Source organism: Rhinatrema bivittatum, chromosome 3 (assembly GCF_901001135.1).
Source record: "Rhinatrema bivittatum chromosome 3, aRhiBiv1.1, whole genome shotgun sequence".
NCBI classification, from domain to species: Eukaryota; Metazoa; Chordata; class Amphibia; order Gymnophiona; family Rhinatrematidae; genus Rhinatrema; species Rhinatrema bivittatum.
Genome location: NC_042617.1, coordinates 492,180,927 through 492,208,265, shown reverse-complemented (window position 1 = coordinate 492,208,265; position 27,339 = coordinate 492,180,927). Strand labels below are relative to the sequence as shown.

Sequence of the window (27,339 nt, the reverse complement as noted above, 5' to 3'; positions counted from 1 at the left end):
GCCAGGGCTTCATCCCCCAGACTCGCCTGGGAGAAAAGGAGACCCAGCCAATTCCCAATATCGACACTCAGCAATTGGATATACGGACCACAGTGCTAGGTTCCTGGGGGAGAGTCTATGTGTATGTTTCCCTGTTCCTAATAACTTTGTTTTTTAGTGTCCTGTCAGCACCAAATTTTCTGGATAAATCAAGGGATCCAAGGAGATCCTTTTAAGGGGATTTTATTGTAATCCACATACACACCGGGTTGCGTGTGCATGCAAGCATCTCGGAAAGTATGCTCCATTAGTTCTGAGTGGAACCTTTAAGTTTCACACATTCCTAATTTCTAACCATTCATCATCCTGCATATTCCTCTGTTAGACTTCTTCCCTATAATGAATTATTTTCCACCATGGTTTAAAATATATCACCGCTTCTTTAAACACATTACAAGATATTCTTCTATTGCTCATTTCTCACAGAGCACATTCCATCACATTTCTCACATTGCCTACTTCTAGAACATTCTCTTAGTGCACTGCCAGGACCATTGTACTACTGAACAGTGTTGAGGTACACGCAAATGCTACTGTTCTATCACAGCCAGCGAGAATTCTAGCTGGGCATAGAAAACTTAAGCAAAGATCTCTCCATTTTCATCACCCACATAAATGTAAGCCTTCATATTAAATGTGAGACACTGTGGCACAGGATAGATAAATATGTGAGTCCAAAGGGGAAAATAGATTTGCCAAAAAAAAAAAAAAAAATCCTCATTCTTTCTAAGACAGATATGAAAAAATTTAGAAATTAAAGGGAAAAACTGAAAAAGAGCTTCCATGGTATTTTTTTTTCAGAAATTAGCAGTGAAAGTTTTAACAACATTATTTCAAATAACATTGTTACAGCTGACCTTCAGGGCCCTCAAAATGCTTTTTAACAGCAATTAATAAGTAATCAAAGCATCTACTATATAAACTAGTTTCCCCCTTATGTTACAACTTCTGTTTTTTACTTTTACTTTTCTGGAAACATGCAGAGTACCCTGACCACAAAAAATGATGATAAAAAATATTTCACATGCAAAGGGGGGTGGGGGGCTGTGTGGAGGGTATTTTGGAGGAGGGGAGAGACTTGTAGTTTTAGCTTTCAGATTACTCCAAATGCTGGTGGTTCAATTTATTGTTCGGTATGTCTTCTCTCAGATCAGTGCTTTTAAGGGTTTTTCTTTTTGCACATCCCATGACAGGACTGAACCTCAGTTTTAAATCAGGCTATGCTGAGTATGACTTCAGTTTCTCATGTTTGGTGCTAGTGCCCTTAATACTTGGATTTTGCAAAAAGCACTTGCTTCTGGAATTGATAACATATAATATGTACAGGTAGTGTAACAAGGTATGCCTGGAAATTCTTCTTAATCACAGCCCTAAGCTTATACCAGTTTTCCGTGGTGTATGCTTTTTTTCATTGCAGACTCTCTTTCTTCTGGGGCATTGGGATGAACTTCTACATGGAAATAGCTAAGATGAGAGCTGGGAGACGTCTTTGGGCTCATTTAATAGAGAATAAGTTCCAGCCTAAGAATCAAAAATCTCTTCTACTGAGAGCTCATTGTCAGACTTCAGGATGGTCACTTACTGAGCAGGTGAGCTTACAAGACAAAAAAGCCCTTATCTAATGGAAATATAGATAGAATTACTTATATAGAGAATAACACGGCATTTCTGAAATGAACAAATTCCAAGGTTAAAAAAGAAGCATATAGTAGTGAGGATATATGTTACCGCCTTCCTGTCCAGGATGAGGAAACCAACTGTAAATGCTAACAGAAATTAGATAGGCTAATAAAATGAGCAACTCAATAATAATGGGAGACTTCAATTACTCGAGTAGTGATTGGGTAAATGTCACATAATTACATGTAAGGGAGGTAAAGTTCCTAGATGCCATCAATTACTTCTTTGTGCAGCAGTTGGTCATAGTACCAATGAGAGGGGGAACTATATTAGATTAGTTCTCAGTAGAACACAGGACTCTGGTACAAGAGGTAAAGGTGGTGAATCTGCTTGTCAACAGAGATCATAAAGTAATAAAATTTGACTAAATCACTAGAGGGCGAATACTAAGGAAAACTACTGCAATAGCATTTTACTATAAAATGGGAGACTATGATAAAATGGGAACATTTGTTAGCATAAAACTGAAAGGAGTAATCCACAAAGTTAAAGACTTGCAGAAAGCATGGACATTGTTTAAAACTACCATCCTTGAGTCCCGGACAACACTATATCTTGTGCATTAAAAAAAGGTCAACCAAAAATGGAAAACAAAATGACTGCCAGTACGGTTTAATAGTGAGGTGAAATAAGTAATTAAAGCCAAAAGGTCATCTTTTAAATGAATGGAAAATAGAAATGAGGAAAATAGGGAAGAGCGTATGCCACTGGCAAGTTAAACGTAGAAAATGGGGATGTGCAGATAGGCCTCTGTGAGATCCAGAGATGCCAGAAAATTTCCTTTGCAAACTGCCGCAATCACCGACCTTAAGGTTTCCATCCGAAAACACGGAACCTTTAGAGCTGCATTTACTTTCTTTAAATCTAAAATCTGTCAGAAAGTCCCTTCCTTTTTCGGGATAACAAACTAAATGGAATATCTTCCCCTGTGAACCTCTTCGCTGGGAAGCGGAATCACCGCCCCTAGGAGGCGCAGCCGGTCCAGCATCTCTCGACCTGCTACTTGTTTGTCCAAGGAACTGCATGGAGAAACCAGAAACAAATCATGGACGGGAAGAGCAAATTCTAAAGCATAGCCGTCCTTTACCACACTGAGAATTCACCTGTCCTGAGTAATTCTGGCCCTCTCCTCGGAAAACCATGACAGGCGACCTCCTATAATAGGAACGATGGAATGGACTAATTTTGCATCATTGTGAAGACTGAAGCTCCGATGCACTCCCCCCTGTGGTGCCTCGGAATGGTTTTTGGGAACTCCAAAAGGATTGACTCCAAGACTGTCCCCGAAAGGGAAATTGCCTTTGAGGCCCAGCCGCCACGCTTGGAGGACAAATCCTTCTATCTACCCGAAAACAGGAACAACCCTGTAAAACCCTTTTGCCCTTAGGCTTATCCTCCAACAATCTAAGGACTTTATTATCCCCAAGAGATTGCATCAGCTGCTCAAGTCTTCAAATAAACGTTGATCCTTGAAAGGCAGTGAGCCTAGCTGCACCTTGGAGGAGACATCCGCTGCCCAGTTACGCAGCCAGAGCAACCTTCTAGTGGAAACCGCAGAGGCCATAATCTGAGAGGAGGTACGAACCAAATCATACAGAGCATCCACTCTGTAAGCCACAGTCGCCTCAACTCTCTCAGCCCTGTCTGCTCCTTGACGAGCTAGGCAGGCCTTCTTGCATCTGCTGCAACCAGCGGAGATAAGCTTGTTGCATAAAACTGGTACAAATAGCAGCATGCAAACCCAGAGCCTAAACCTCAAAAATCCCCTTGAGGTGCATCTCCAACTTGCAATTCCTGAATGTCCTTTAACGCCGCGCAACCTACCACAGGGATAGTCGTCCTCTTAGTAACCGCTGAAACTGCAGCATCAACTTTAGGGAGAGCAAACAGTTCCAACACCCCTCATAGGCAAAGTGTTGTGTCGCATAGAAAAGCATCATGGAGAAGTGGTCTTGGTGGCTCCAGAATGGGTGTGGCATCCATGGTTCGCGGATCTGGTCAACTTGGCTGTGGACGGGCCGATTTTGTTTGGTCATCTGGAGGGTCTTCTGCGTCAGGCACCAATATTTTCCGACCAGGCTGCTCGTGTTTGTCTAATGGCATGGCTTTTCAGAGGCGGCATTTGAGACATAGGGGCCTCACCTAGAGTACTGTGTTCAGTTCTGGAGACTGTATCTCCGAAGGGACAGAGACAGGATGGAAGCGGTCCAGAGAAGGGCGACCAAAAAGGTGGTCTTCATCAAATGACTTATGAGAAGAGATTGAAGAATCTAAATATGTACACCCTGGAGGAAAGGAGGAGTAGGGGTGATATGATACAGACTTTCAGATACTTGAAAGGTTTTAATGATCCAACGACAACGACAAACCTTTTCCGTTGCAAAAAAATCAGCAGAACCAGGGGTCACGATTTAAAACTCCAGGGAGGAAGACTCAGAACCAATGTCAGGAAGTATTTCTTCACGGAGAGGGTGGTGGATACCTGGAACGCCCTTCCGGAAGAAGTGGTGAAGACCAAAACTGTGAAGGATTTCAAAGGGGCGTGGGATAAATACTGTGGATCCATAAAGTCTAGAGGATGTGAATGAAGAGAAGAGGCATGGGGGTGGCTTGAGGGAATGATGGCTACTACCTGGAGATGAATATCCTTATTCAATAATGCGACTCCAACATTGCTCTATGCTTCAACGGCAAGAGGAAATGTGGAAAAAAGGATTTGCAACCACATAAAAGCAGGGAAGTAGCTTGCTTGTTACAGCGGTTACTACCCCAAACCAAAAAAAATACCTGATACTTCACTTTCAACGCAAATCCAGCATAACTCTCTGCTTCAACGGCAGGGGAGGAAGTTGACACTTCACACACCTCCAGCATAGCTCTCTGCTTCAACGGCAGGGGAGGAAATTTTGACAATTCACGCATATCCAGCATAGCCCTCTGCTTCAACGGCAGGGGAAGAAATTTTGACAATTCACGCATATCCAGCATAGCTCTCTGCTTCAGTGGCAGGGGAGCAAGTCTGATATTTCACTTTCAATGCATAGCCAGCATGGCTCTCTGCTTCAACGGCAGGGGGGAATGAAGAAAGGTGGATCTATATTCAGGCAACAATCAACAAGGACTGAATTACATAGTCTGAATAAACAGATAAGCATGGGTGTAGCTTGCTTATTGCGGTGGTTAATACCCCTAACTAAATTAAGCTATTTCACTTAGATGCAGTTCCAACACTGCTCTCTACATTAATGGTGGGGGTGGAAGGGAAATAGAATAAAAAAAGGTTACTAAGAGCCAAGAGAAACAGATAAGTATGTGAGAGAGAAAAAAAAAGTGTGAAAGCTTGCTGGGCAGACTGGATGGGCCGTTTGGTCTTCTTCTGCCGTCATTTCTATGTTTCTATCCAGAGGTAGTCTTTACTATGTTGATGAAAGCCATACTACTACTAATATTTCCTACATAAGGGTATGGGAGGTTTTTGACTCCTGGTGCTCCACGAAAGGCGTTCACCCTCTCAGGTCTTAAGTTCAAGTGGCAGCATTAAGTTGTCTTCGTGGCAAGATAGATGGGTCCTGTATTTCTGCACATCTGGATGTTATTTGGTTCCTTAGAGGTCAAAGAATTTGCGTTCTCCGCTTCGGTGAGTTTGTCCATCCTGAAATCTTAATCTTGTCCTCAGGGCTTTATGTGAGGCTCCTTTTAAACCATTATGGAGAGAGTCGCTGAAGGGCTTGACTTTTAAGGTTGTTTTTCTGGTGGCCATATGTTCTGATAGGAGGTTTTCGAAGTTGCAGGCTCTGTCGTGTCATGACCCATTGATTCAAATTTCAGATTTGGGGGTCTTATTGAGGACTGTACCTTCTTTTAGCTGAAAGTGGTGTCTACGTTTTATGTCAATCGGACAGTGGAGATTCCAGCCTTTCCTACAATGGACATGTCCACCGCCTAATGTAAGGGAGCTCAAGCTGTTAGAAGTAAGAAGAGCTTTGCCGAGGTATCTCAAAGCAACGAATGACTTCAGGAGGTCAGACCACCTTTTGTTCTGTGGAGCGATCTGAAGAGGGGCTTTCAGGCTTCTAAGGCTACTATTGCTCGTTGGCTTAAGGAGGTTATTGGTTCCACTCACATTATTCGTGGTCGTCCGGTTCCAGATGGATTGCGTGCTCATTCTATGAGTTCTCAAGCGGCCTCGTGGGCGGAGACTCAGAAGTCACTACATACATTTGCTAGACACTATCACTGGATGTGGGAGATACAGGTTCCCCATCTTTTGGCGAAAGTGTTATGTGAGCAGGACTCCAGGTCCCACCCTGAGTAGGGAGCTTTGGTACATCCCAGGAGTCTGAACTGATCTGGGTACATACAAGGAAAGGAAAATTTGTTCTTACCTGCTAATTTTCGTTCCTGTAGTACCAGAGATCAGTCCAGAACTCACCCATTCTGTTGAGCAGGAAAGTCTTCCACTCATTCTGTTTTTATAGCAGAGTATATTTTCATATTTTGTAAGTTTTGAAAGTTTGGACTTTTTTGAAATTGTGTTGTGTTTGGCTTGGGGATAGATTAATACTGAGGAACTACAGGTAGCACATGTTGGTAAGTAGCAGTGCCACTAAAACTTTCTCTGTCTCCACCTGCTGGAAGGGAGGCAAAGCCCACTTGTCTGGACTGATCTGTGGTATTACAGGAACAAAAATTAGCAGGTAAGAACCAATTTTCCTTTATGGAGAAAGGCTAAACAGATTAAGACTCTTTAGCTAGGAAAAGAGATGACTGAGAGGGGATTTGATTGAAATTTATAAAATCATGAGTGCATGGAAAGGGTCAATAGGAAATGGTTATTTACCCTTTCAAATAACACCAGGACTAGGGACACTCTATATAGGACCTATATTTAGCGCTACTTAGCTGGATAAATAGGGATTTATCCGGCTCAGTGACAGTTGCTAAATATCCAGCTGTGTTCAGCGGTTGCCACTTAACCAGATAAGTATTTATACAGCTAAGTAGATCGATGGATATCTTGGTGGCAGGCAATGGGCAGATCGAAGCAGGGCAACTTATCTGGTTAACCTACCTGCATAAGTGCATATATTCAGCCTTATCCAGTTAAGTTAACAGAATAAGTTAGACCTACTCAATAGCAGATCTAATGTTATCCAGATATAACTTATCCAGCTAACTAGAACTAGCCATGCTCCTGAATATCCCTTCTAAATTAAACGGATAAGTTATATAACCAGATATCTTTGAATATTGGGCCCTTTGAAATTAGCAACCAGTAGATTTTAAAACAAATTGTAGCAAGTATTTTTTTCACTCAGTGCACAGTCAAACTATGAAATCTGTTTCCAAAGGACATGGTCAAGGCAACTAATATAGTGGGGTTCAAAAGAGGATGGAGGGTTCCTGAATTAAAAGTCCATAAACAGTTATTAGCCGGATGGACTTGAGAAAGTCAACACTTATTCCAGGGAGTAAGATACAAGAAATATATCAACTATTGTGGACCTGCTGGGTACTTGTGACCTGGACTGGCCATTGTCGGAAACAGCATGCTGGGTTCAATGGACCTTGATCTGGCCCAGCATGGCACTTCTTATGTTCTTAGGTAAGCGGTCATGATATGTGCATATGTACTGAATGTGAGTATCCTCCGTACTCATGAGTTTATTCTATGTATTGTGTGGTTATAAAAATAATGTATATCTATCAAGAGGTGATCTAGCAAGTTGCCTCTCCAGATCTTAATTCAGCGTCTAGCTTTATCTACAGAAAGAAATCTTTAGTGCTATTCTTTCTCACTTCTTTAGTTTTCTAGCAGCATGGAGACAGCCCAAGAATTTATATATTCTATCACTGCTAATACTCTACTGACAGGGAAATTCTGTGATTCAGTCTTCCTTGGGGCCCAGTTCTTATGCTTTTTTCTTCTTTTCTAATAGTTTTGAGCTTTTATGCTACTTAGATGTTGTATAATCATATTTTAATTTGCAGATGATAAAACTGCACTGCCATTCTCCAAAAATACCGAGGACATAAACACATAGAATAAGATAGCAGGTAATGACATCCAGGCACGTATTCTGCCAGTTTTCACTTCCTACTGCCACACCACAGACTCATGTTGTTGTCCACCTTTTACCTCCCCACAGTTAAGGACACCTCTCCCAAACCTTTTGAGGAGTCAGCCAGACAAGACCTTGAGATTCGACCGTAAAGTTCTGTAGAAAGTATTTCAAAGAGGATTACTTTCTTGACTTCCACTTGAGTCCATCTCCACAGTCTGCAGAAATCTTCCATCCAAGAAGATATTACAAGGCATAGGAGATCCCAGGACACCCCAGTGCTCATCCACCCTCTCCTTTAGGGCAAGGGTTCTCAACTTAATCCTTGGGACCCAACTAGCCAGTCAAGTTTTCAGGATGTCCCCAGTGAATATGCATGAAGTACATTTGCATATAGTGAAGGCATTGCATGCAAATATACCTCATGCGTATTCATTGGGCGCATCCTGAAACCTAACTGGCTAGGTGTGTCCTGAGGATTGGGTTGAGAAGCACTGCTTTAGGGCACTGGGAAGATGTGGACACACAGCATCATATGCAGATAGCTTCAGGCTTTGACTAAATCCTGTACCCACACCAGAACATGGAAATTGAATGAGCTGTCAAGAGGGCCAAGAAGCCTAAAGTACATGTGTTTGACCTTCCAGTCTGTGAACCTAAGGCTTTAGTTATCATTGGGAAGTGTATATTTTTTCCTAATGAGAATTTCGCTCTCTTATGGCTAGAGGGAAGTTGTGAGAGATTTATCTAGTTTGTTCAGCTGATAGCATATTCATACTAGCAATCAGGCTGATACAGTACAGTGCGCTCCGCCGGAGCGCACTGTTAACCCGCGGTTGGATGCGCGTTTTCGACGCGCTAGCTTTACCCCTTAGTAAGGGGTTGAAAACGCGTGTCCGAACCCCCCCCCCCGAAACTAATAGCGCCCGCAACATGGAAATGCACGTTGATGGCCCTATTAGTTATTCCCGCGCTATTCAGAAAGTAAAATGTGCAGCCAAGCCGCACATTTTACTTTCAGAAATTAGCACCTACCCAAAGGCAGGCGTTAATTTCTGCCGGCACCATGAAAGTGTACAGAAAAGCAGTAAAAACTGCTTTTCTGTACACCCTCCGACTTAATATCATGGTGATATTAAGTCTGAGGTCCCAAAAGTGAAAAATAATTAAAAATAAAAAAATGTAAAATCGGCCTGCGGGTCGAAAGACGGACGCTCAATTTTGCCGGCATCCAGTTTCCGAACCCGTGGCTGTCAGCAGGTCCGAGAACCGACGCCAGCAAAATTGAGCGTCTGCTGTCAAACCCGCTGACAGCCGCCGCTCCTGTCAAAAGGGAGGCGCTAGGGACACGCTAGTGTCCCTAGCGCCGCCTTTTACCGGGGGCCCTAATTTGAATACTTTTATTTACTGTATCGCGTGCACAGGACACTGGCCTGTGCGCGCGCCGGGAGAGTGGGCACTTGCCTGCTCTCCCACGTTTCTTTCTGTATCGGCCTGAATGAGAGTTCCTGAACATACCCAGATTAGTCCAGACAAGTGGGTTATGCATTTCTACCAGCAGATGGAGTCAGAGAAACAAAACTTTGAGGCACTGCTACATAATAGAGAGTGCCTCCTGCAGTCCCCTCAGTATTTCTTTGACTGTAGCAGATGGTAGAGGTGCAACCCTGCAGTCTGAGATTAAGAAAGAGAAATTGAAGTAGAAGGACGTGAGGGCGCAGGAAGAAGCGTTCTTTGAGAGTGTTCTGCGTGCGGGTGTTTCGGGTTCCTGCCCAGTCTAGGGGTGCTTTGGTACATCCCACTTGTCTGGACTGATCTGGTTATGTTCAGGAAAGGAAAAATTTTTTTTTCGTTCCTGTAATACCACAGTTCAGTCCAGATACCCAACCCATTACTGCCGAAAGACTTTGTTATTTGCCAACTGGTGGTTCAAGTTGGTTTGCCTTTCAGGGTTTTTGGGCAGTTGTTGATCATGGGTTGGGTTTTTCAGATTTAGTTTTTGAGAGTGTTTTGTGCTTCAGTTTTTAGGGGTTTCCAACCCTATAGTTTTCCTTGTTAGCCCGAGAAAGGGATTTTGGGGTGGCTTGGGTACAGGGGACTGCAGGTGGCACTCTCTGTTATGTAGCAGTGCCTCACAGTTTTGTTTCTCTGACTCCATATGCTGGTAGGGAGGCAAAACCCACTTGTCTGGACTGATTTGTGGTATTACAGGAACGAAAATTAGCAGGTAAGAACCAATTTTCCTATTCTGCTATGGGTATGGATGCCTGAAGAAGTGCATATCTGTGGACTTCAGATTTTCGAGAAGATGTGCAGAATATGTTTGCTGAAGTACCATACGTGAGAGAGAATCTATTTGGAGATCTTAATGTCCATCACACTACTCTACTCTTTATAGATATACTCCACTTCCACCTTCAGTCTGCCTTCCACTACTTGCAAGTGGAATTCAAAGGAAACTGTTTTTCACTTAAAAAGATAGCTCCCCCCCCAAAGGGCAGGGTTTGACAGGCTGCTATCAGAACAGGTTACTGCTCCAAACTCACCCCACATTCCTGCCTAATGTGGTCTCTGATGTCCACCTTAGTCAGTAGTCTTTCAACATTTTTCTGTCACCCCCATGTACAGAAGTGAGAGAGTGCAGTTCATATTACAAGAAAGCTTTGGATCTCTATCTGGAGTGGACTAAAGCCCATAGAAAGTCTACTCAGCTTTTTCTTTCTTATGGACTGGGTTTTTCATTGATAATGAAAATTATTTTTAATTGGGTAGGAATTACATTTCGTATTGCTATGCCCTGGCAGATCTGACATGTCAAGCCAGGGCTGTCAAAGCCATGGAGATGACAGCTGCCAATCTAAAGTCTGCTTCCTAAGAGGAGATTTCCAAGGCTGCTGCATGCGGCTCTGACAACACATTCATCAATCACTGTTTCCTTGAAATTGTTTCCCACAGGGATTCTAGGTTTAAATTGTCCATCCTGCATGGACTGTTTGCAATGTTGCCTTCCTGTCTTCATGTTGCTTGTTTTAGGGAAAGAAAACACTTTTTTTGCCATAAAACATGTCATTTCATAGTCTCACCTGTTGGCATTGTTCTTGTCTTCCCCTTTTTTTTATCTGAAGACAACCCATGATGATAAGTAGACAGTGATCCACACTATCCTTTCACCTTACTGTTTGAGGTTATTCATACTTTTTTATTCATTTAGGCTCAGCCAATAAATTGAGGAGCCATAGATTTGCAGCCTGCAATGTTAAGTGTTTTCCAGACAGAGTTCTTAGTGCTTGCACAAGACAGAGGTCATACTACCTATGTTTTTGATCATTTTGCTGTCATACGAGAACAGTTATTACAAGTAAGACATTACTCTTTCTTACTTCTTCTTTTTTGTAGGATCCATACAACAATATCATCCGTACTGTGATTGAAGCCATGGCGGCAGTGTTTGGAGGTACTCAGTCCTTGCATACAAATTCTTTTGATGAAGCCTTGGGTTTACCCACAGTGAAGAGTGCTCGAATTGCCAGAAATACCCAGATCATAATCCAGGATGAGTCTGGAATACCTAAAGTGGCAGATCCATGGGGAGGTTCTTACATGATGGAATGCCTCACTAATGACGTTTATGAGGCTGCTCTGAAGGTAAGATTTTCATGTAGGTGGAAGCTGTACTGAATAATATCGTGGGTGCAGACTGCACAGATTTCTCATTCATCACTTTGACCTGATCATTTCCTCTTCCTCCTCTTATGCTTTCATCTCCTTGGAACCTGGTTGAGATTTGGCGCCATGAGCCTTCATTCAACTACCTGGAGATTTTTCCCATGTTTTATGCCCCCTTCCATCTTAGTCTGGGCATTGCAGCAACAACTTTTGGCCAGGGGCCATGCACCAGAGTTCCTTCCGGTAATTTGCAGTCATGGGTCCTAAATCTGGCCAATAAGTGTCACCACTGCAGAATGACCAACTCCCTCCTCCCTTGGGCTGTGAACTCTACCTCTGCAGCACATTCACACTTTTTAATTACTGATAGGATCATATTAAAAGATGTATTGCTGTGACCCAGAAAATTCACTGAATACATCAAAATTTAGGGTTAAATACAGTAATGCACTTTTTATACTAAAAAAATAGCCATTTATCCATCATGTACAGCCACCTTCTGAGTAATTTACACACTAATTATTTATCCCTGAACTGCTTTATATTAATAGCCAAGAATGTCAAGTGTATTTTTAAATATTCATTTTATCTCTGGCTTTCTGTGACAGAATTTAAGTCCCATTTTCTGGCTATTTAGAGAGATATTGCCTAGAAGTCTGCATATATGCTTGCTTTGTCTGGTGAAATTTCTGACTCTTTGACCACCCCAAAGTTAGTCACATAAGCTGGGAGTGATCTGGGGGCATTCTAGGGCGGAACAAAGTTAGCTAGATGACTTAGCAGGATAACACTGATGCTTGGTGTTATGCAGCTAAGTATGCAACTAACTTTAGTCCTGGAATTTCCAGTTCCTGGGAGACCCAGATCCAGAACCCATGCACTCAGGAATTCCAGGTCCTGAACCATACTGGTACAGCACCATACATGAATACTAAACCCAGAAATATAAGTTTTCTTTGCACCACCTGTGACTGAGGACTTACATTTTAGGCGTTATATCCCTGAATGTTTAACTCAGGTTTTATTTAATATATCTTCCTGCAATGGGGAGTAATAGCTAATCATTTCCGTTATGTTTTGCTCCTCGCGAATCTTACCAGCGAGCCGCAGCACTTACCTAACCCAGCTGACTGGCCATGCGGCGGGTCACCGCCATCGAGATTCTTCATGGCAGGACGCCACCACTTCTGCTCTCTCTCTCTGCACGCCAGACTCTGCCTTTCTTGAAGTGCCCACAGCAGGAAAGTACCAGTGGCACTCCATGATGACGTCAGTCTCAGAGCCCTATAAAGGGCCTTCCAAGACCCTCACTTCTTGCCTCAGCAACGGGTCGGCTACACTTGTGTAGTGAGAGTTGCTGCAATGCTTTTCTGCTTTTTACGTCAGCCCAGCCTACCTCCCTCATCTTCTCCAGCCCAGCCTGCCTTGTCTTCTCTTGTCCATGCTTCCCTTGCTCCCCTGCTGTGTCGGTACCTCTGCTTTGCTTCCTTGACCTTTTCTCAGACTGACCACTGGGTTTGATCCTGGCCTAGACCTTGATCATTCTTGTCTGCCGCCTGCCACTGACCCTAGTCTGGACCTTGACCCTTCTTGACATAAGAACATAAGACTTAACATACTGGGTCAGACCAATGGTCCATCAAGCTCAGTATCTTGTTTCCAACAGTGGCCAAGCCAGGTCACAAGTACCTGGCAGAATCCCAAGGGTTAGATAGATTCCAAGCGCTTATACCAAGATTAAGCAGTGAATTTCTGCAACTCTACCTTAATAATAGTTAATGGACTTTTCCTTCCAGGACCTTGTCCAAATCTTTTTTAAACGCAGCTATACTAATAGCTTTTACCACATCCTCTGGCAACGAATTCCAAAGCTTAATTATGTATTGAGTAAAAAAAATGTTTTCTCTTATTAATTTTAAATGTATTACCTAGCAACTTCAATGTTTATCCTCCCTAATCTTTGAACTTTTTTGAAAAAGTAAACAACTGATTAAGATTTACTCATTCCATTCCACTCATTACTTTATTTATTTTATTTATTTGGCACTTTTATATACCGATGTTCATGTAACAAGTTACAAATCACCTCGGTTTACATTATAACAATAACCATTGGAAAAGGATGCATTACATTAAACAAAGGAAGACAAAACTTGGATCCAACGAAATGAGATTAACAAAGAGATAACTGGGATTGGGTATTGAGGAAGAAAACTTGATTAGATCATCTGTTTTATAGACCTTTATCTCTGTTTTATAGACCTTTAGACCTTTATCTCCCCTTAGCCCCCTCTTCTCCAAGTTAAGAGTTCTAATCTCTTTAGTCTTTCTTCATAGGGGAATTGTTCCATGCCCTTTTATCATTTTGGTCACCCTTCTCTGTACCTTTTCTAATTGTGCTATATCTTTTTTGAGATGTGGTGACCAGAACTGCACACAATATTCAAGATGAGGTTGCAGCATGGAGCGATACAGAGACATTATGATATTCTCTGTTTTATTCTCCATTCCTTTCCTCATAATCTGTAGCATTCTGTTTGATTTCTTGGCTGCTGCTGCACACTGAGCAGAACATTTCAACATATTTTCAAAGATGACACCTAGATGCTTTTCCTGAGTAGTGACTCCTAAGGTGGAACCTTGCATTTTGTAGCTATAATTTGTGTTACTCTTCCCTAAGTGCATCACTTTGCACTTGTCCACATTAAACTTAATTTTCCATTTGCATGTCCAGTCTCCCCGTTTTGCATGGTCCTCTGCAATTTTTCACAATCCTCTTGCGATTTAATAACTTTGAATAATTTTGTGTCATCTGCAAATTTGATCACCTCACTTGTTGTTCCCATTTCCAGGTCATTTATAAGTATATTAAAAATCATTGGTCCCAAAGCAGATCCCAGGGTACTCTACTATTCACCTTCTTCAATTAGGAAAAATAACCATTTAGCCCTACTCTCTGTTTTCTATCTTTTAACCAGTTGGCATTCCAAAATAGGGCACTGCCCCCTATCCCATAATCTTTTAATTTCCTAAGAAGCCTCTAGTGAGGGACTTTGTGAATTGCTTTCTAGAAATCCAGATACACTGTATCAGCTGGCTCACTTTTATTCACATGTTTATTTATGCCCTCAAAAAAAGTAGCAAATTTGTTAGTCAAGACTTCCCTTGGCTAAATCCATGTTTGCTTTGTCCAACTAAATTATGCTTATTAATATATTCAGCAATTTTGTTTCTTATCATAGTTTCTACCATTTTGCCTGGCAAAAAGTCAGAACTCACTGGTTTGTATTTTCCTGGATCACCTCTTGATCCCTTATTAAAAATTGGCATTAAATTGGCAACCCTATAGTCTTCAGGTACCATAGATGATGATACTGATAGTTTACAAATTTCCAATAGCAGGTCTACAATTTAATTTCTCAGTTCTTTCAGCACTCTGTGATGTATACCATTTGATCCAGGTGATTTCCTACTCTTTAGTTTGTCAATTTTACCTAGGTTCACTGAGGTTTGTTTCAGCTCTTCTGAATCATCACCTTTGAATATCATTTCTGGCATGGTTATATCTCTAAATCATCACCCATGAATACCCCTTACCAAAATACATTCAACTTAACGACGCGACTAATATATGACCTTCATAATAGGCATCATTGTGTGGTACTATATACCTTCAATCACTCTGCCTTATTTTTAATCATTGGTCAGTCCATATATATTTTTTTGTTGCTTGTGATCAAGTGCTCTTGTGCATTAAAACATATATCTTTTTTCTTTCAAATAATGCTTATGTATAATAACATCCACTTATCTTGATGTTGTTAATCTTGTGTGATGATATTTCTTAATATTTTATTCTTCAACCAGAATCTTCATGCCCAACTATTAACAGCAATGTGTACACTCTCCACATTCTCCCGTGCCTTTGGGCACGGAGAAGCAATGTGGGGTTGTTGCCATAGACCTCTAGATCAGTGGTTCTCAACCTTTTTTCTGTCGGGACACACCTGACAGATGGTTCCCACATGCGTGACACACTGACCCATGATCGTCACGGGGCTAGATGTAAAAGTACAGTTTGCATCCACGGGAAACCCCCTGACCCACAATAATGGATGTAAAGCAGAATTATGACATTCCCCATACAACTCACCCTACAAAAAAGATATTCTGGTTCTCAGTAACAGCAACTCAAACTCCTTCTACTTCCAGGCTCAATAGCCCTACTTATGAAAAGACAGCAGTTTACCACCAATGCATGTCCTCTTGAGAAAACACAACAAATAAGACTGATACAAACTCTTACATGCTAGTAAAATATCTCATCTCGGTAACAGACACAGAACCGACCTAACATACTCCCAGGATCTGTAGTAATGCACATAAACTAATCAGCACACAGTTACACCTGTATTATGGAATACACTCAAACAGGAGCAACCCTATGAAAAGGCAACACTATAAATATTAAATCAGGCCCTAAAAACCAATACACCTCTTATTAGGAAAACAGAACTAGCAAGCAGCTATAGATCCCCACACAGAAATAATTGTAAAACTATACTAATAAGCAGAATAAATGTTTCTAAACAGCTATGAACAGAATAACATCCAACAATTAAAAACTCATAAAAACTATTAAAATTTTTCCAAACACCAATAAAATATTTAAAAAAAAGCAGACACATCACATAATATTAAATAATTAAAATGGCAGTCAATCAAGAATAATAAATTTAAAAAGCCACCTTTACTTACCCCCTCCAGCAGCTCTCCTACTCCTCTTCCATGCAGGCCGTAGTACACACCAGAAGCAGCAGTAGAAGCTAAGCTCTATACTCATGGTCCTCTTCCTTAATGCCCATGTCTCTCTCACACACACACACACACCATACCAGTCATGCCCCCATGACCAGTTTCTGTCTCTCACACACCAATCATCTCCCAAACAGTCTTTGACACACACACCAATCACCTTCCTGAACAGTTTCTCTCATGCCATACACACACACAGGCTTCCCACTCCTGTGTTCTACTTACATATACGGGCTTCTCACTCTCATAATCACTTTCTCTGTCTCACACACACTCACCAGTCTCTCACTCCCATGCTTATTCTCTCCACATGCACAGGCTTCTCATTCCCATAATCACTTTCTTTCTCTCACACACACACACACACCAGTCACCTGATCTCTCTCATGCATACACACACACAGGCTTCCCACTCCCATGTTCTTTCAAATATACAGGCTTCTCACTCCCATGCTGTGTCTCACACACACCCAGGTTTCTCACTCCCATGCTCACTCTTCACATGCACAGGTTTCTCATTCCCATAATCACTTTCTTTCTCACACACACACACACCAGTCACCTGATCTCTCTCATGCATACACACACAGGCTTCCCACTTCCATGTTCTGTCTTACATATACAGGCTTCTCCTTCACATGCTGTGTCTCATACACACCCAGGTTTCTCACTCCCATGCTCATTCTCTTCACATGCACAGGCTTCTCATTCCCATAATCACTTTCTCTCTGTTACACACACACACACACACACCACTCTCTCTCATTTCCATGCTCGCTCTCCACTGCACAGGCTTCTCATTCCCTGAATCACATTCTTTCTCTCATATTCACACACACCAGTCTCTTTCTCTCATACACACCGTCACCTTACCAACCAGTCTCTCGCTTTCATGCACACACACACACACACACAGGCTTCCCACTCCCATGCTCTCTCTCTCACATAATCAGGCTTCTCACTCCCATGCTTTCTTTCACACACATCCACCCCCCCCCCAACAGCAGGCTTCTTACGCCCATGCTTTCTCACATACCCAGATTTCTCACTTCAATGCTTTTTCTCTCTCTCTCTCACACACACACACACACACACACATCAGTCACCTCCCTGACTAATGTCTCACACTCTCACATACACATCAGTCATGTCCTTGAGCAGTCACTTTCATTGTCTCTCACATATACACATACATCAGCTTTCTGACCAGTTTCTCTCACTCACACACGTGCTCTCAATCACACGCAGGCTGGCTGCTTCTTTCTCTCACTCACTTCCTCTTCCCCGCCCCTCCCCGAGCACAAATGGTAGCTGCAGCAGCCTCCTCCTCCAGCCCCCGCAGGCCAAGAAAGAAGAACCATCGGCCGCGGGAGGCTCATGCTGCTGTCTCCTTTCCCGATTGCCGTCTGCTTCAATTGCTCGGGGGCCGATGCTGCAGCCGCCGCTGCTACTTTATCACGCGACACTGCTCTTTCTCCTTCCCGCGCACCGCGTATCACTTCCTGTTCCGGGTCACGGGGGAGCAGGCGCGGGAAGAAGAAAAGGCCCAGCCACAGCTTTTTTTAGCACTGCTGCCGTTCCCACTGGGCTTGAACGTGTTGATAGCCCGGCGGCAACGGCAGCAGGGAAGAAAGAGCAGCGGGAGAGACCGGGAGCACGCGACACAGCAGCCGGTGCTTGGCGACACACTAGTGTGTCGCGACACACCGGTTGAGAACCGCTGTTCTAGATAGTCAAACATCTGAGGGGGAGCTTTCTGACCACCATTGGAGGTGCATCTTGCAGATTTTTTCCTTTTTTAAGAAAACATTCCCCATGACCGTGTCAAATCTTGCTCCCAGATACTCCAAGGCTTGAGTAGGATTCAATCTGCTCTTTGAGAAATTCACCTCCCAACTGAAAGACTGCAAAACTTGAACTATTCTGACAGTTGCTGACTGATTCTCTTGTTCTAACTTGATAATAGTGTATTAATACCCCTTCTCTGTGTAAAACATTTGCCACTACCACTATGACCTTGGAGAAGGTTCACAGTGCAGTGGCTAGCCTGAATGGAAGAGGTCTAAACTGAAAATGACTCCCCTGTCATTGTGGACTCTAAACCCAGTCACCAGGCATTGCTCTTAAGGGTAATCATAACACCGTTCCCCCCCCCCCCCTCCCCAAGCACTGCCAATTCTGTATCCTCAGCTCCAGCCAACCGATCCAAGAATTGAACCAGGGTGTCTGTTGACCAACCCGTATTTCCCAAAAATCTACCTTTTTTTTTTTTTTGTTTAGATGTTCTGTATTCTGTGGGTATGAAAATCATTTGTATGTTCACCAATGTAATCCGGTGTTTGTCCCTTTTTTAGCTCATTAATGAGATTGAAGACATGGGTGGAATGGCAAGGGCCGTTGCAGAGGGAATACCCAAGCTTCGCATTGAGGAGTGTGCCGCTCGAAGGCAGGCCAGGATTGATTCAGGTACAAGGGTTGAATTGGGACCAGATTTTTTTTTTTTTAATTTTATTAAACTTATAACAAATATACAAGAATACTGTTGCACAGAAAATTCAGAGCATTTAGAATATCCATAAGAATTATAAGTAACATATTTTGTTATTCAATTTAGTAGGCTCCTATTAAGGAAATAAGGGGAGAGACAAAATCAAGCGGATTAAGAAATTCAGTACAACAAAGAATTCAAACACAGGATTACTTCACCATTACAATATAGTTTTGCACCTATCCCTATCTGTAAATTGTCAGGAGTGCAAATCTAAAAATACACGTAGCTGCAAGGGTTCATAAAATACATACTTATTTCCCAAATGATATACTAAACATTTACATGGATATCTTAACAATATTTTTGCTCCTCTAATCAGTATTTCTGCTCTCATTTCAAGAAATTTTTTCCTACGCATTTGTGTAACCCTTGCAAGGTCTGGATAAACCCACACTTTTTGACCATGAAATGCTTACGCAAGAAAAATCTTAGTACTGCATTCTTATCTGATATAAATGTAAATGATACCAAAACAGTAGACCTTTTCTTCAATTCTGTATCTATAGAAAGCTCTAATATATCCGAGAGATTTAAAGACATTTCTATCTGTTGATCTTCAAGCTGTTCCCTATCTCGCTCACACTCAAGCACCGGAAGGTAATAAATTCTTGAAATAACAAGAGTGTAATCCTTTTAAGATAAGGAAAGTTAATAACCCGCAGATTCAGCGCTTTCATTACATTTTCCATATTCTCAAGTTTTTTCACTTGAATAAACTCTGACTGTACAAGTCCTTGTACATTCTCTACAGCTGTTAAATGAACACTCATCTGTTCCACTCTCTCCTCGGACTTCTTTACGTTGCTATCAGTAGATAATAAATGTTGTTTTGTGTCCAAAGTAATTTTAGTCAGTGTGGTTATTGCAGTCTCCAGAGATACTTATGCAGACCATAAAGAATTCATTGTAATCGTGGCAGCTTTATCAAAGGATCCCTAGCTGGAGACAAGATGGCCGCCAACCAGGAAGCACGCTGAAAAGTTGCTCTCCGTTTATTTCTCTTTTTACCTTGGATATTATCGCCTAAGATGCCTCCCATCAAAAGAAAAATGAAGATAAGAGATAATATTGCTTCCTAACCAATACAGGAAGGTCAACAGCCATGGATTGATAACTTTTTTGTGGCTTCACCTTTAACCTCGCTGGGAGACGCATCTGCTGAGAAATCCAAGTTAGAGCGGGAGTTGGCTTTTTTGGCTGAAGGAATATCTCTAAGTCCTGGCGCACCTATTCTATTCTTTCTACCGCATCCCAGACCATCTCTTCGGCAAGTCCCCCATCTCTTGCATTTGGAGATGGGGGAGAGAGAAATGTTGACGGAAGAGCTGGAACGGGAGAACCCGGTGATAGAAGGGAAGGGGTCCCAGTTTACAACCACCGAGAGTCCTGGCCGGACCTCGGTGAGGATCAACGGAGTTGGAGTCTCAACAACTGGGGAAGGTGTGGTCGACCCTTCTGGAGCAGGAGAAAACGAATCGAAGGGACCAGATTTTTTAATAGCAAAATTTTAGCAGCCCATGGAAAAAATGAAAAATAACATTTTAGAGCAATAAGCAAGGCCAGTAGTTTCTGCGGCAGCCTGTGGGAAGATTATGCTACAACCGAAGCAGACAAATTTAATAGCTTATAAAGATTATCTTCAAGAATATCAAAAAAAGTTTTTGATAACTAAAAAACAATATATCTACTCCAAAATCACATTCTCACTAAATAAACCAGCTGAGCTATTCCATTCCATAAATCAAATAATTAAACCGTCTTCAAACGCTCTTCAACTTTCATCTACCAATGAAAATTGGAATGATAGCAAATCAATTTGAATGTTTTTTCATTGAAAAGTTTATATCAGAAACTCAATAACTGAAGTTGTCGACACCTTTTATCCAGACAATTCCCCCTGGTCTGAATTTGTAATAGTTAGAGAAGAAGTTGTCCTTGATTCAATCTCTTCAATCAACTCCTCTACCTGTTCATTGAATCCATGCTCAACACTCTTACTAAAATCAATTAAATTCAACACTGTCGAATTTATTACAAAACTAGTTAATACATCTTTTGCTGAAGGTCATGTTCCAGATTCCTTGAAGCGTGCAGTTGTTCGCCCAGTTATAAAAAAAAAAAAATCACAATGCTGATCTTGCTGTATTTGCAAACTATTGCCCTATCTCCTCATTATCTTATATATCAAAAATTCTTGAGACGTGCACTAAAACAACTTTCCTCATTTATCGAAAACTTTAACATTCTTAACCAATATCAATTTGGCTTCCGTAAATTACACAATACAGAACTCTTATTGCAATCTTCCTTTGTTCTAATCAGACGTGGATTCAACCAAGGTACAACTTTTTATCTTGGTACTATTAGATATCTCGGCCGCGTTTGATATGATCTATCATAGTATCTTAAGAAACCAATTAAAATCAATGGGTCTAACAGGTAATGTTCTCAATTAGTTTCATCATTTATAACTAATCACACATTGTAGTTAAAGTACAATCTCAGGTTTCTTCATGGAAAATGATTACATCTGGAGTACCTCAAGGTTCCGCGCTATCGGCAGTACTATTTAATATATATCTCACTCCATTTTGTCAAATTTTAGCTAGTTTCAATGTTCACTATCGTCTATATGCCGACTATATACAGGGGTTTTTTTTTCCCTATCAAACCAACCTGGTCTGAAACAGAACAATTTTTGTCCCATTTATTGTTAACAATTCAAAACTGGTTATCGGCTAACAAACTTGCTCTTAATATTCAAAAACCAGAAATAATCTGTCTCTCAAGGTTTCCATCAGACTCTGAATTATTACTAAATAATCAATCAATTAAACTCTCGGATCTCATTCGCAATTTAGGTATTCAAATTGATCAATCATTGACATGCGAGCACATATACAAAATCTAATCCAAATATCTCATTATAAACTGAAACTTCTCCGACATGTAAAATCTTATACATAGAAATGACAGCAGAAAAAGACCAAACGGCCCATCTGGCCTGCCCAGCAAGCTCCCACACTTATTTTCCCATACTTATCTGTTTCACCGACCACCAAGTTCAGGGTCCTTGTTGGTAATTGTTTGATTCGAAACAATCTCAAACCAATCTCCAACCAAACAATTTCCGAACTGTATTGCAATAATTACTATTCTCAGGTATGGACTATTGTAATTCTTTATTGATTGGTATTCCAAAATACATCATATGTCCATTACAAATCATTCAAAACACAGCCGCTAGATTATTAACAAATAGCTCAAGTCGTGAACATCAATATTAAAACAATTACATTGGTTACCCATATCATTCTGAATCCAATACAAACGTGGTCTAATTGTTCATTCCCTATTGTTTAATTTACACTCACCATGGGCAAATGCAATTATGAAATTCTACTCCCCGCCAAGATCACTTTGCTCAGCAACCAAATACTTCCTTGATATCCCTTCTCCAAAACTAATACGCCTTGATGAAACACACAAAAGAGCACTCTCGGCAGCAGGTCCAATGTTTTGGAATACTCTCCCTATCGAATTAAGAAATTGTAATGATCCCAGGATCTTTAAAAAATATCTTAAAAACCTACCTTTTCAAGATTGCTTTTAATGAATAATCTATCTTTATTTTACTCTTAGTTTTATCTATTCCGGATTTAAATTCTATTTTAGTTTGCAGTTTATTTTATTTTATGCATATGTGTCCCATTTTGTAAAACATTGTGAGTGTATCTTTGTAATCCGCTCTGAATGTAAGAAGGGCGGAATAGAAATATTTTAAATAGATAAATAGAATTCTATAGCACTTGAATTTATTTATCACCAAAATGTAAAAATTGTGTGTAGCATGTCTGCATTGTAAAAGAGTGACCTTTTATTACATTTTATATAGTGAAAAGTTAAGAACATAAGAAACTGCCATGCTGTGTCAGACCAAGGGTCCATCAAGCACATATAGGGGTAGATTTTCAAATGTGCACACGTGTGTCCATGTGAGCGCACTACCTGGTGCGCACACATGGACGCCCAATTTTATAACATGCGTGCGCCGGTGTGCGCATGTTATAAAATCAGGGGTCGGCATGTGTAAGGGGGTGCACATTTGTGCAACTTGTGTGCGCCGACGCCCGTGGCCTTCCCCCTGAAGTTAGCAAGTAGCATATTTAAAACTAATCTGAGAAAATTCTTTTTCATTCAACGCGCAATTTAGTTCTGGAATTCATTGCTGAAGGATGCAGTTAAGTTACTTAGCATAGCTGGGTTTAAAGGGCTTGGACAAGTTCCTTTAAACTGCTATTAAGGTAGGTTTAAAAGGCTCGGAGAAGTCCATAAACTGCTATTAATCAAGATGACTTGGGGAATAAGCTACTGCTTGCTTGCTTGCTTGCTTGTTTGTTTGTTTGTTTGTTTGTTTATTTATTTATTTATTTATTTATTTATTTATTTATTTAAAAGTATTTATATCCCGCCCCTCCCAAGTTCGGGGTGGGTTACAATATAACATAATTAAGTCATTTAAATAAAAAAATTAAAATAATAAACATACATCTTTAAAAAGAAATAAAATGCAGGCAGGCTTCAAACAATAAATAATTGAAAAGTTTAAAATATGACTAATTTGCTTGTGAGATTTTGCATAGATCAGGATAGGCCTTGAATAAAGAGATAGGGGCGGATTTTAAATGCCCTGCGCGCGTAAATCCGGCCGGATTTACGCGCGCAGTGCCCTCGCGCGCTAGCGCACCTATTTTGCATAGGCCACTGGTGCGCGCAGAGCCCCGGGATGCGCGTAAGTCCCAGGGCTTTGTAAAAGGGGCGTATCCTAAAATGACGCGGCGTTTCGTGGTCGAGGCCTCCGGACCAGCCCCTGGGGCGGGTGATGGCGCGCCAGCAGCCCGCTGGCGCGCGCAGATTTACATCTGCTTTTAACAGGCGTAAATCGTGCAACAAAGGTAAGGGGAGGGTTTAGATAGGGCCGGGGGGGGTGGGTTAGGTAGGGGAAGGGAGGGGAAGGTGGGGGGAGGGCGAAGGATCGCGTGCCGGCAGGCTGCCAGTGTGCGCAACTTGCGCCTGCCCAGAGGCAGGCGCAAAAGGTAAGACGAGTCGGGGGAGGGGTTAGAGTAGGTCTGGGGGGGGAAAGGTTAGGGGAATGGGTGGGAAGGTTAGGTTAAGGGTAAGGCAGTGCGGTTCGGTGCGCGCAAGGTGCGCGCCGACCATGGATTTTATAACGTGTGCGCCTGCGCACGCGTGTTATAAAATCGGGCGTACATCTGCGCACGCTTCTTTTAAAATCTAACCCAAAATTATCTCCTTTGAACGTGGCCAGACATTTGCATGGATATCTTAGAAAGAAGGATGCCCCTATGGCCAAGGTATCCTGCCTCAAAGCCAAGAAGCCCTTCCTTCTTTCTTGTGTAGTCTTGGACAAGTCTGGGAAAATTCTCACAGATTGTCCCATAAACAAGATGTTAGATTTCTTGAAGTACTTCTTCATAACAGCACGCAAATCACTATCAGTTAAGAAGGAAATCAGCAGTGTAGCTCTTTCTATCACCTCATAATTAGAGGACTCCAAATAATCTGTTAGATTGTCCAAATCAACAGCCGGTGCTTGCGTTTGAAATCCCAAACCAGATGGCAAAAAATATACTTTATCCAAGGGGGGGATCGCTTCTAAGGAAAATTCTAGAATATCAAGGAAAAATTTCTTTAAAGTAAAACGTGGTAGTTCCCCCACCACCCTTGGGAATTTTAGAAAAGGCAGTTCCCTGTACGTACTGGGATCAGTCCAGATAGTGGATTGAGCCTCCAGTCCAGCAGAGGGAGACAGGGAAAAACTGAAAAGGTATCCTATATCAGGTCAGTGCTCACCCTGCATCGCTTCGGTATTTCTCTGTCTCCCAGCAGAGGCAGGCAGTTGAACCTGCGGTTCCCTAGCTTTCTCTGTTTTCTATTCTGTGGTGATTTCTTTCTTTGTCCTTCTGATTGTTTCCAGGATCAAGCAAGTATTGATTAATTTCTATATGTAAAAAAAAAAAAAAAAATTTGAAGGAAATCAAACTTCTTGTCTATGTGAGACAGCTCTGTCTCACAACTCTTACAGGGTCCCAGGGGGGATTTTCCTCTTGAGTACTCAGGCTGGGACCCCTCTTCCCGGTGACCACTTGCCTGGCTTAAAGGGGTGATACTGGTGGTCCAGTCACTCCCCCTTTTCGCGCCTGCTTCAGGTCTTTTAGCAGAGAGGGTCCCATTCCTCTGCTCGTTTCTTTGGAAAAAAAAAAAAAAAACCATCGGAGGCACAGCTTACCCACGCTTTTCATTGCAGGCTCCATCAAGGTAAGCAGCCGGGGAAGTGATTACTGGTGGTCCAGTTCCTCTCTTCACTCGTGTGTGTCTAAGCAATGTGCAAAAAAAAATGTTTTTTCTTCTTTGGTCTGCTGCAATCCAGGACCCCTGCCCACCTGAATCGCCGCATTTTTAGCCGATTTTGTGTTTTGTGAGCTGTTTTTTCCCCCCACCATGCCGTGACCATCCTGGTGTATAGCATGTGAGGAATCAGCCGCGCGGTTTTCCAGGACTGGGATTTGCTCGAGGTGCCTTCCAGGGGGGTGGGCAGCTCTTTTTTTCAGGGTCTGCAGAAACAGCCAAGCTTCGTGGGGCTCAAAAACGTCAGGCTCCACAGGAGCTCAGAGCTGATCCTTTCTCCCTCAGTGCAGGGACGGCAGCCCCCTTAAGCACATGTGCTGCAGCTCAGGCAAGGGCTGTGGGGGAGGGGGAGCTTCCTCCAACATTGTATCCAGTACTTGCAACTCCTGATGAGAATGCAGATCAGGATCAGGTTTTTTTACAGGAGGACCCTGCTTTTCCAGGAGATCAGGATACTGATTCTGATTCCTTTTCTTTAGATTTTGTCGTCCTTATGTATAAATGGGCGGATTTTAAAAGGGTTACGCGCGTAACCCTTTTAAAAGCCTCCTGCGCGCGCCGAACCTATTTTGCATAGGCCTGGCGACGTGCGCAAGCCCCGGGACACACGTATGTCCTGGGGCTTGAAAAAATGGGCGGGCCGGGGTGGGAGCCTCCAGGCACAGCGGCCATTTGCCGCTGTGCCTGGGATCGTGGGCCGGCTGGCCAGTGCGCGCAACCTACGCCTGCCTGGAGGCAGGTGCAACTTAAAAATTAAAGGTATGGGGGGTTTAGGTAGGGCTGGAGGGCGTGTTAGGTAGGGGAAGGGAGGGGAAGGTTGGGGGGGTGGGAGGGAACGGAGGAAGGCTGTGCGGCTCGGCGTGCACAAGTTGCACAATTGTACACCCCCTTGCACGCGCCGACCCTGGATTTTATAACATGTACGCGGCTGCGCACTCATGTTGTTACAACTGTCGCTGCCCGATGTCTCCACTCCGCCCACCTTACCTTTTTTGCGACTCCTCCCACGGTTGATGGATGTCTGGCTGCCACGGCGTCTACCTGCCGTCCTCTCTGGCGTCCCCGGTCCGGCCTGGGCGCTGCATCTCGCCATGTTATCCAGGTACCATAGGGCACGCGCGCCGTGCGGCCCTGCTTCTTATTCTCTCTTTGGCGCGAACCTCAGGGGCGTCCCCCTGTGATGACGTCACGCATCCCAGATACAAAAGCCTACACTTTTTGCTAGCTAATCAAGTTAGCAAGGGGAACTGCTTACGGATGGGATTCGCTCTCCATACCTAGCTACTCTGCCTCTCCAACTTGGGCTTTATCCTAACGGGGTACCCGCTCCTCGGGGGCCTCTCTCATTTCTTTCAGGTCGCTATCAGGAACCGGTACTCGCTCCTCGAGGGCCTATGTTCCTGGCTCGCTGCCTGAACTTATCTCTTCTGCTTGGAAGAAACCGCTGCCTACATCATCAGTGAGTTACCAACTTTATTTCCTCAGAGCTGTTCCCTGGAACCAGGTACTCGCTCCTTGAGGGCCTGCCTCTTTTCCAGCTTATGTGTCACCTTCCGGGAGAAACTGCTGTGTGAGTAACTTTACCAACGAGGCTCTATACCAGAACGCTGTGTATGCTCCACTGTACTCACTATCTCAGTTTTCTCTACTACAGCACAGCCATAGAGGGAATCGCTGTTCCAGTATCCTGAGGAACCCAAGCCCAGCTGGGCTTCATTTCTACTCACTACTGCCACCTCTGGTGGCTTCTCAACTCTGTCTAATAAAAGATATAACTCTGTGTTGTGGGTCCCAAAGCTGAGCCTGACCTGTGGCCCCTCATGGGACTTCCCCCCCATGGGCGAGGTCAGCTGCCACAGTGTCCAAGGGTCCACCCAAAACTTACAAACAATAACAGTTATAAAATCGGGCATAGATTTGTGCGCCGGGTTGCGCGCACAAATCTACGCCAGCACATAGTTTTTAAAATCTGGCCCAAAGCCTTTTTGGCTTCCAGGTCTCTGTAAGGTGGTGCCTTGCCAGTCAGATCTACACAGGGACTGCCCCCCCAAGGTAGCCAAGCATGCCGATGTTCCCACATCTCTAAGGGTTGCGAAG

At 42.8% G+C, this 27,339-nt stretch overlaps 1 protein-coding gene across 1 annotated transcript in view; it reads left to right on the top strand.

The window, feature by feature from the left end:
* Positions 1–27,339, top strand: part of MMUT (methylmalonyl-CoA mutase) — a 104,309-nt gene that overhangs the window by 22,512 nt on the left and 54,458 nt on the right. Inside the window, exons 5-7 of the mRNA XM_029596091.1 lie at positions 1,457–1,628; positions 11,178–11,426; positions 18,617–18,728. Coding sequence (XP_029451951.1) covers positions 1,457–1,628; positions 11,178–11,426; positions 18,617–18,728 — 533 coding nt within the window. The remainder of the gene's footprint in view (positions 1–1,456; positions 1,629–11,177; positions 11,427–18,616; positions 18,729–27,339) is intronic.